The sequence below is a fragment of the Sphaerodactylus townsendi genome, linkage group LG13 (assembly GCF_021028975.2).
Source record: "Sphaerodactylus townsendi isolate TG3544 linkage group LG13, MPM_Stown_v2.3, whole genome shotgun sequence".
In the NCBI taxonomy this organism is placed as follows: domain Eukaryota; kingdom Metazoa; phylum Chordata; class Lepidosauria; order Squamata; family Sphaerodactylidae; genus Sphaerodactylus; species Sphaerodactylus townsendi.
In genome coordinates this window covers 56,260,235-56,271,201 of record NC_059437.1, presented here as the reverse complement: position 1 = coordinate 56,271,201, position 10,967 = coordinate 56,260,235, and the positions used below count along the sequence as shown (strand labels likewise).

The 10,967-nt window shown below is 46.0% G+C and overlaps 1 protein-coding gene across 1 annotated transcript in view; it reads right to left on the bottom strand.

The window, feature by feature from the left end:
- Positions 1-10,573, bottom strand: part of LOC125442511 (sodium/hydrogen exchanger 7-like) — a 28,561-nt gene extending 17,988 nt beyond the window's left edge. Inside the window, exons 1-2 of the mRNA XM_048513878.1 lie at positions 10,426-10,573; positions 8,375-8,574 (exon numbers count right to left, since the gene is read on the bottom strand). Of these exons, the coding sequence (XP_048369835.1) occupies positions 8,375-8,574; positions 10,426-10,573 (348 nt within the window). The remainder of the gene's footprint in view (positions 1-8,374; positions 8,575-10,425) is intronic.
- Positions 10,574-10,967: the final 394 nt, after the last annotated feature.

Below are 10,967 nucleotides of genomic sequence, written 5' to 3'. Positions count from 1 at the left end.
AGGGCTGAGGTTTCACACTGTCTCCAAATGCAACCGCAGATAAATTCCCTGATGCACGGTAGCTTCTCGTGGAAGAACAGCAAGTTTTAGCACAGTATCACTTTACAGCCTGGGTCACAGACTGTGCAAAAAGCATGCTTCACCAGTGGGGAAAGAGCAGATCCTGGCAGAAGGCTTCTGCTTTCTGTCATGTGTAGTAGCTTGCACACATTTCCAGAAAAAAATGCTAGCTGGACCTTTTTTGTGAATGGGCCATAGGAGACCACAACAGGAAAGAACCGGAGCCACCTTTGGCTGGAGCTCCAGCTCCAAGGCAGAAAGGAGTTGGTCACAATTACTCATGCCTTCGGGACATCCAAAATAGCCTAATGTAAGGAATTTACATTTGAAGAGTGTTTAGAAACTGCAAGTGGTCCAGAATGTGACTGATGGGAATAGCATGACCCTGGCAACGGTTGGGGACCCAAACCTGTCTTGTTCATCTTTACTGGTTACCAGTCAGGGTGTTGTGGGTTTTCCGGGTTGTATGGCCATGTGTTCCAGTAGCAATTTCTCCTGATGTTTTGCCTGCATCTGTGGCTGGTATCTTCAGATGCCAGCAAAACGTCAGGAGAAAATGCTGCTGGAACACGACCATACAGCCCGGAAACCCCACAACACCCCAGTGATTCCAGCCATGAAAGCCTTCAACAATACAGTTACCAGTTAGTTTTCAAGTCTGACTTGAATCACTGGGGTGCTGTGTGGTTTCCGGGCTGTATGGCCATGTCCCAGTAGCATTTTCTCCTGACGTTTCGTCTGCATTTGTGGCTTCAGAGGATCCTTGATGTGCCTCTATTTATTTAAGTAGAACAGAACAGAGAATCCGCTCAAGGTGACTTACGGAGTGGAACATGCGAACGTTGTAAAGCAGCATAAATAGTTAAAATTAACAAGTGAATAAAAACCTTCATACGCACTTCTACTGTGTGAGGGGCCGTATCTACTCACAAGACCGCCTGGCCCCATATGTCCCACGTCAGTCTCTGCGCTCGGCAGAGGCCAATTTACTGGAGGTCCCCGCCCCCTCTATGATGCGGCTGGCCTCCACCAGGGCCAGGGTTTTTACGGCCCTGGCCCCTGCCTGGTGGAATGCTCTTCCGCCAGCTGTCCGGGCCCTGCGGGACCTCAGTGAATTCCGCAGGGCCTGTAAGACCGAGTTATTCCGCCGGGCTTTTGGGGAGGCCGGCTGCTGATAGGTGCCCATTAACAACTGAGACCCGCTGTTCCCCTCTTAGAGTCAGGGGAGTGAAAGGCTGAACGCCATCTGTTTTAAATATTTATATACTTGGAGCGCTGCATTTTAACTAATATAAATTTTAGCATTTTATTCTATTTATCCACTTGTATTATGTTGTAAACCGCTCTGAGCCCCTTGGGGGAGGGCGGTATAAAAGTGGAACAAATAAATAAATAAATAAATAAATAAGAGAGGGAGACCTCCATAATAGTTACAGCAGAAGAACGGAAAGTCCTTCTGACCTCTTTTCCTACCAGTGTTTCCCTATCTGTTGAAAACTCTTTTGCCCAGAGAATTGTTAGTCTCCGAAGGTTGGCTTCTACCGATGGCTTTCACTGCTGTTCATGATACAGTATTGTTGTTTTTAATACAACTGAATGTCATTAGTCTGGCTGTTGCTGCCTTCCTTCAGTACAACATTGATGTTTATTGTTTTAGAATTTTAAATTCTCTTGTAGTTCCCTGAAGGATGGAAAGGCAGGGTCAGCTGTGTACTTTACAAATAAAGTACACAGCAAAAGTGTTCAGTCAAAAGTGTAAAAGCAAAGCATGTTCTGCATTTATTTATTGAAGGAAATGTATGCCACCTCTCCAAGGGAAACTGCCCAAGCTGGCTTAGAAAATAACAGAATAAAACATACCATTAAAAATTATAAATTAAAACCCAGTGTTAAGAAAACTCACCCAGAGAATTTTTAAAAATCCATCCGAAAGAACAAATGCTGCCTTAAGAATGAGGAGAGGGGAAATAACTCACTGACAGATTTCTCTTCCTCTCAAAGGTAGGAGTAGGAAACGGTAGGAGTTGAAGTAAAATCTCATGAATACACATAATAAGCCTCTAACTCTGAGAGAATAGTGCAAGATGGAAGGGGTAGCTCACCTTCATTGATTCCTCATTTAGTCCATTAGGTCTCAAAATATTGCATGTCCTCTACAGGAATATGTACATTAATAAAGCTGCCATTAAATTGGCCATAAGACCAAAGAAAGGGTGGGGGATCCAGAGATAGATCCTTTGATAATTCTGACAACATTTTCCCAGATTTTTTAACAGCCAGTACCCAGTTTTAAGATGTAAGCTCCGTTGGTGATCAACAGGATAATTTGTTCATTTTTAAAAAAAGGGTTAGTTCTCACAATCCAAAGATGAGAAGATAAACCTGTTTTTCAACTGTTCCATTTCAAACTGTTGCAGAAGGATCACATGGCTGAACTTTCCCTCTGTTTAAAAATCCCTGCATGAAGAAAACTGTCAGGAGAAAGACCTCTTCCCTACAGTTTCCCCCAACTAGTTTTCTGTGTGCAGGGAACTGTGTTCCTGGGAAAGTATTCAGCCATGCAACCCCAGCCACAATCTGAAACTAGAACACCCAGAAACTGGTCAGTACCTCTTTAGCAGTTTGCATGAGCCACACCTAAGCAGCGAAAGGGCAGCAAGAATTCAGTGTGGCCCTCTGTCAAAACCACACAGCACCTGCCCAATGAGAACTAAAAATGACTGTGCATATTTCCTCTACAAGAATGCTTGCATGAAAAGTTGTGAGCTGAAGGAGAAAGTGCAAAGAACCTTCCAGTTATACTTATAAAGGGATATTGGGGTGTGCGTGTGGGTGTTTCAGCTTGCAATCTCTGTGGTGGCCTCTGCCTTGTGGAATTGCTCACCTGAGCAGACATCTCACACTGCTGTCTTTCTGCAAATTATATAAAACAGAATTGTTCAGGATGGCATTTGTACAAAGAACCTGGGCAACCGTATAACTGAATGGTTCAGGTAGGCATTTTTATAAAGAGCATACATTATGCTGTAGTTTATGCCACTCTGTATGGAACATGTTATCTCTTTGGAACAGCTACATTCCAGCCCAGTAGCACTTTATAGTGCAAGGGAGATTTCCAGGGTACAAGCTTTTGTGAGTCACAGCACCCTTCATCAGATCTGACAAAGGGAGCATTAGCTGACACCCTGCAATCCTGTTGGTCTCTGACTGGACTCGAATCCAGCTGTCCTACTGCAGACCAAAATGGCTGCCCTCTAAAATTATCTGTTTACTGTATGGATTGTTCTGCTCTTAACTGCGTTGTTTTCTACGTTTGTAATTCCATTTTCTGCATTGCTTGACATATATCTGGTGTTTTCTGATTTCTGCAATCCTAGTCCTATTGTGCCACTTCTTGGATCTAGGATCTCTCGTACTCTTTGATTACACAGTGCGTACTCCTCATCACCCACCTTGAGTCTCAGTGAGAAAGGCAGAACGTAAAATAAACGAATAAGGTAAGTAAAATATACCCAGTTACCTTCCACAGCATCTTCCTCCTCCGCCACCTGCCCAAAGCCCCAGTATCTTGACCACAACAGATTACACTGGTGTACACAGAGTACACCAATCTGAAGAGTACAGGCCCTCTGTCAACAGCACAGCCATCAATACTGCTGGGCTAAAAGTGGAGTAGAAGGAAACTAGGAAAGATGCCAGACACCCACAGCCCCCTTTATTGTGACTTTTTCACTGGCATTCAAGAACAGGTGCTGGATGGCCCCGGCTAGCCTGACCGCATCAGCTCTCGAGAGCAGGGTCAGCCCAGATCAGTACTTGGATGGGACACCAAGAGGCAGGCAATGGCAAAGCCCCTCTGAATGTCTTGAAAGCCCTTGGGGGATGCCATAAATTAGCTGTGACTTTACTACCACCACAGGACTCTATAACGGCATTGTTTCCACTGGGCCTCGGATTCTTGCGGACCACCACAGCACATCTGCAATCTTCGACTTTACTCCAAGCGTTTGTGGTTGATTTCACAGCTGCCAGATCTTTAGCTGGCGGTTGGCCTTTCATTACAATTCGAGCCTCACCCAGAGGCTTAGGAAGTTGTAATGTACTGGCATAGTATTTGTGTGGATCCCATTAGGGCTGCCTTCTGAATTTGACAGACGTTAATTTTGTCAATTCGAAGGTGTTTCAAGTGCTGCCCTCATGTTTTCAGAATGGCGCCCAGCGTGCCGATTACCGCTGGGACGACCTCGGCTGGTTTGTGCCACAGTTGCTGAACCTTGATTTTCAAATTGGGATATTTAGTGACCTTCTCGTGTTCTTTTTCAATGACCCTGCTGTCACCAGGTACTGCTATGTTGATGATGGTCACTTTCTTGTCCTCTATCACTGTGATGTCTGGTGTATTGTGTTTCAACACTTTGTTTGGATTCAAAAGTCCCACAGGATCTTGACCTTCTCATTTTCGGTTACTTTCTCTGCACAATGTTCCCACCACTTTTTAGCTGTTCTTATATAGTAATGAATATTACTATATTTCAATTCCCCGCCCTTTACAATAGTCTCAGAATGTGTACTCAAAACCCCTGTTTTATTTTAAAGTGACTAAAGCTGGCGACTTCTGGAAAGTGCCGGATACAACAAAATAAAAATATCAAGCGCAGCCCAAGCTCTGCCTGCTGTCATCCCGGCATTCGACGCAACCCTCCCTTCCTGTTAAGGGTACAAAGCCAAGAATCAAGCACAGATGCTTGAATGGCACTGATCCCCCCCCCCCCCCAGTTTTTAATTCCATGCGCAGTCTTTTACAACTGCAGCTGCCCAAGGTTTCACATGGGAGGACTTCACAGATAATGTTGAGCATTACTTAAACCTCCCACATGAACATAAATCAAGTCTACCAGGAAATTCAGCTGGCACATCCCGTGGAAAAAAAAATCCAGGCAGCTAAGAGTTAATCATCCCTGCCACTTGACTCAGAGGGGCTTCTTCTCTCTTTTTGCAGCGGAGCTCCTAGCCCTCCGTTCTCCAGGCCAATCAAAGCAAAGAGTGGAAATTATACAGGACGTATCCCGACCCAAAGAGCTGCGATGGCCATATATGGACAAAACCACTGTCAGAGCCCTGCAGTGACGGCTGCCGTAAGACACTGGGAAATGCAGCGGCAGCAGCAGCAGCCGCCAGGGAGGTGGGTGGGGGTGGAGGGAGGGAGGGAGGGAGGGAGGAAAATAGACGCAAATGAAAAAAATAGCCAGCCCATTCATTTAGATGGGTTTTTTATTAGGATGGGGTGAGCAGGAAACGGGCAATGCTTTGCCACGGCATCCTCAAAGCACGACCAAAGCCACAAAAGAAGCCCCACCCCCACCTCCTATCCCCAGCCCAGGTACCTTGTGCTGGTTTCTAGTGCCCCAGGGCTGGGCTCATTGTTACTGCCTCGCCCACAAGGATAAGATAAAAACATTGGGAGGGGGGGGGGGGCTACATGGGAGAGAATGATGAACAAGCCATCCAGCTCGCAGTACAAGGCAAGGATGCTGGCAGTCGGTTGCTATGGCACCTGGAGCTTCCTGTCCTGTAACCCCACTCTGGCTCCTCACGAAAGACACTACAGCATCCTCCCATTTCTGAACAGGTGCTCTGCAGAGCAGCTCCCAAAATTCCGGTCAAGAGTTTTGTGTGCCCCTGAAATACACGGCATCTGCCGGAGGAGAATCCTGGCGAAGAGGTCTGGGGGCCAACATTAAACACCATGATTTAAGAGCACCCACAGGGGAGGAAGTGAGCCCTGCAGGCTGAGAGCGCCTGAACTGGCAAAATCGGCACATCTAGAGCGACGTAGAAATTCTTAGGTCTGCTCTGCTAAACCACAGGTGAGCAGCGAGGTCTCACGCCGCAAGAAATGTGCATTCAGGCATTGCCTGACCTATGCCACTCACACTCATTTGGATAAAGAACTCTCCTCCATGTTAATCTGAATGGAGGAAATGAGAAAATTTGCAATAAAGGAAGAAAGGTTATCTTATGACTCATTACAGAGACATGTGGGGCTGTCAAAAGGAACAAACCCTTTCTGGTTTGTAAGACTTTTCATCATGCCTCACTGTCCCAGCATCGTTTGTTTAACACGAGGCATCTGGAGGGATACCGTTTGGAAAGTCTTCTCTGACAATCAAAACACCAATCACAAAAATGGTCATGTCAGTTAAGCACAAAATACACCATCATAATCATAAGAAGGTGCTGATATGGATGGCCCACCTTAGCCCAATCTCAGCAGATCTCAGACGCTAAGAAGGGATAAGAACATAAGAACAAGCCAGCTGGATCAGACCAGAGTCCACCTAGTCCAGCTCTCTGCTACTCGCAGTGGCCCACCAGGTGCCTTTGGGAGCTCACATGCAGCATGTGAAAGCAATGGCCTTCTGCGGCTGTTGCTGCCGAGCACCTGGACTGTTAAGGCATTTGCAATCTCTTGGTCTTGGGTTAGTATTTGGCTGGTTAATATTTGGCTGAGAGATCACCAAGGAAGCCCAAGGTTGCTACGCAAAGGCAGGCCGTGGCAAACCCCCTCCGAACGGCTCTTGGTCTGAAAATCCCAGTCCAAACAGGGCTGCTGTGAATTGGCAGCACTTTCCCCCACCATGTAGTTTGCCCTCAGCTGGATGGCCGAGGCTAGCCCAGTTCCATCAGATATCAGAAGCTAAGCAGAGTCAATTCTGCTTCGTTCTTGAGCTGGAAACCACAAAGAAAATCTACGGCTGCTATGCAGGGGGAGGCAATGCAAACCATCTCTGAATACCTCTTGCCTACGGGATTGCCACAAGTTGTCTGAGACTTGATTGCCCTTTCTGGCATCATCAATCGCAAGCAACATTCCCTGTAAGCCATGTGAGCGCATGGCCCATTGTAATGGTGCCAAACAAATAAGGGGCCACCTGGCAGAGGGAGCTGGCCCAAGTGGCTCTCAGTTCCGCAATGGGGAAGGATTATCGGGACTATTGATCACAAGACAACAGAAAGATTGTTACATCAATAATAAGTCAAAGGTTCAAGTAGAAGGCAGCTCCACAGACTCAAACCAGCTTCTCTCTCAACCAGGGTTTGCAAAATTGCTTCAGACCATCATTATGACAGCAGCCGCTTGGAATTTTGAAAAGTTTGAGCAGCGTCCTCGTATGCATGTGTGGCAAGTGACGTCTAGTCACATCCAACTCATGGTGACCCTATGAACAAATGTCCCCCAAAACGCCCTCATTTTGGAATCACTAATTACATGTCTCTTGCCAACATTCTATCACAAACTAAACCTGATTCGCCACTGTTGGCCACACTGCTGTTTTTGTGGTTGGGTTCGCTTCTGTTTTGCACACAAAAGGCTCCTAGTAAAATCCTCAAAACTTCAAAAAATTGAAGTATATCAAATGTTGGAAAAGCTGCTTCTTTGCCTGAGACCCAAAAAAGTCACTGTCACTCACAGCAGACAATACTGAGCTAGATGAACCAGGATCCGACTGTATGCACCAGATAAGACTCCACAGCTCATGTGGAGGAGAGGAGAATCAAACAGCCCACCTGCTCTCAACCACTACACCACATTTGGAAATACCCATTTACCACTGAACATTCTCATGTTTCCCAGTAAAGGTTAAATAATAAATCTACCGGTAGGAATACACATGCAGTTTCAAATCTGATGAGCAAAGGATGGGAGTCACTTGCCTACAAAACGAAGAAGAAGAAGAAGAAGAAGAAGGAGGAGGAGGAGGAGGAGGAGGAGGAGGAGTTTGGATTTATATCCCCCTTTCTCTCCTGCAGGAGACTCAAAGGGGCTTACAATCTCCTTGCCCTTCCCCCCACACAACAAACACCCTGTGAGGTAGGTGGGGCTGAGAGAGCTCCGAGAAGCTGTGACTAGCCCAAGGTCACCCAGCTGGCGTGTGTGGGAGTGTACAGGTTAATCTGAATTCCCCAGATAAGCCCCCACAGCTCAGGCGGCAGAGCTGGGAATCAAACCCGGTGCCTCCAGATTAGATACACGAGCTCTTAACCTCCTGCGCCACTGCTGCTCCAAGGGGGTCTCCATCTCCACAATAAAAAGGGACTTACTCTTTTGCTCCCAGCAGCAACCATAATGAAATTAGACAGACAATCTAACAAACATAATGCCAACAGCAATAGAATTCAATTCAACTAAGCAAATATAACCAGGTTCGTCTATTTGCTGAGGCCTTTGTTTGTCTTAACGCTAAAGGAAGTGAAACAGGCTGCAATAACTGTGCAGGACAAAGTCAACGACTTTAAAAAAAAAAGCTCTTACCTTCTGTAAAGGCAGAACCAGGAAGGCACCACCACCGCTAGCCTCTATGATTATCGCAACAAATTTGGGATTAACGGCACAGAAAGAACTATCCCAGGTAACACGGGAAACTCTGATGTCGTCATAGCACTGGTCATTTTTCACCGCCTGCCCAAACACGTGCCGAAACTTGCTCTGTCGTACCACTCGTCTCATTGTTTCTGCGGAAAGAAGAGAATAGGGAATTAAAAAACAGTACACGGTTGTTTTCCTACTTCCAAGACGTGGAAAATTCCTCCTTTGCAGCATGGCCAGGAGAAAAAAAAAATACTTTCATCAATAAACCTCCAAACATTTAATTCCAGGCCTATCACAATGGGGACAGTGTCACAAATCTAACCTATAGACCATTCCTCCAAAGTTACTATCACCTGTTAGTTTTGTTTCAAAAACTTGTAGTATTCTTGTAAATAACGTCCAGCATTTTGTTGGAACTATTTACCAAAATATGCTTTTAAGAGCTCAATGCTGGGGTAATCAAGCAGAGTAAAATTCTAGAATAAAACAACGCAGGCCCTTTGGAATAAGCACGTTGTTACTTGCAGGTTTGATGTACAAAATCAATTCATTCACAACATCACAGAATCTTGACTCTTTCCCAAGCTCTGTATTACCATTGTAGAAGCAGGAAACACTCAGAATGTATTTGCTGTGCACAAAAATGAGAATAAGGAAATTACTACTATCTGCATACAGAATCCAATTCTGAAACAGGCAAAAGGCTAGAAGTTGGCAACACTACGAAGCACTGAGAGAGAGGACCTCAACCTCTGGAACCTCCTTCCACTATTTACTAGGATTTCGGGAAATTCTGAGCAAAAGCAAAACGAGTATTGTTGAGAATAGTGACTGAAACAACTCGTTGAGCAGAAATGACAGTTCTCAAAACAGATCAAAATGCAAGGACATCTCACACCCAAGACTTGGGGATATGGCATTATGTACAACTGGCTCCCAAACAAGTATTTGTTTGACAGACAGATTGCTTACTCCACTGCACCCCTAGTATACAAATCAAGGTAATTATCAGGTAATTTGCTTTGTAGCCTGCCAACTAAGAAATTAACCTCTACATCTCTACAGCAACAATAAAAAATAAATGCCAATCAACTAATCACTAAATGACACTAGAATGAGACAGACACTTTCAACTGCTGAATAACAAAAAGGTTATCTTCAGTGACTGCTAAATTATTTATACTTTACAAAGAAAGTGTTTTTCATCTTTACTAGCTTCTAAAAAAGGCCAAGGTTCTTGGTAGTAGGATAAAAATACAGGGGAAAGTTCTGCAGAGCCCAGACTCCAAAGAAGGCCTTTATCTAATATCTTTGATCCAAACCTGGAAGTCGACAAATGACATGTACACAGATCATAACATCTATGGTAAACAGCAAGGCTTGTTAAAGCTCTCAGACTGATAACTATGGAGGGCCCGATCTAATCAAAAAACAAAAGAACTTGGTTGGTTACAACAGAGCAGGTTAAAACTTAATCCATCGAAGACGGAGATCCTTTGGCTTGGTCGTGGGGGTGAGATTGGGGATTTCCAGCCGCCGGTGTGGGAGGGGGCCATATTGGCACCGACCCCTCGGTTCGCTTAAGCCCATGGGGGTCCACCTGGATTAGATCTCTTTCAATGGAGACCTTAAGGTGGCCCATATAACCAGATTTAGCGTTTTCCATCTTCGACAGGCCCGTCGGCTGGCCCCCTTTCTCTCCAACACTGACCTAGCCACTGTGATCCATGCAACGGTCACCTCCAGACTGGACTATTGTAACTTCGCTCTCTGGCGGGCCTTCCGCTAGCCTGATCCGGAAACTGGGGAAATTGGTCCAACATCGCGGCGTGCCCGGTTGCTCACAAGGGGAGTGCCTTTCGTGAACCACATCTCCCCTGTGTTTAAGCGCCTGCATTGATTACCTATCGAATTCGAATCATGTTCAAAGGTGTGGGTGTTGACCTTTAAAAGGCCTTGGCGGCCCGGGACCCTCGTACCGCCAGACGCATTACCCCATATGTCGGCTTTCGTCCTCATGCGATCAGCAGAGGCGAGATCTACTGTAAAGAGATCCCTGGCCCCTTGATGGCGAGCTACAGCCTCCACACGGGCCAGGGCAGCTTCACACACAACCCTGGCACCCGGCCTGGTGGAACACATTACCACCAGCTATTAGGGCCCTCGCGGGGACCTTGGAAGAGTTCCATGGGGGAGCCTGTAAAACCGAATTATTCCACCGGGCCTTTGGAGGGGAGTCCAGCCGCCCGATAATGCCCCCCCCCTGCTAGTAGGGTCCCCTAGCATCATTGGGACCCCTCCTCATTTCCCTTTGGAAAAGAGGGTGAGGTATAATAGCCTTATGGGTCTCAGCTGGCCGGGCCCCTATTGTAGTAGAATGTACCTGTTTTAAGATTTTTTTATGTTTTTTGTATGACTTTATGTTGTTCACCGCCCTGAGCCCTCCGGGGATAGGGCGGTATAGCAAGTTTAATAAATAATAATAATAATAATAATAATAAAAGCTTCCAAAACATGCTATAACCCTGTCCTATGG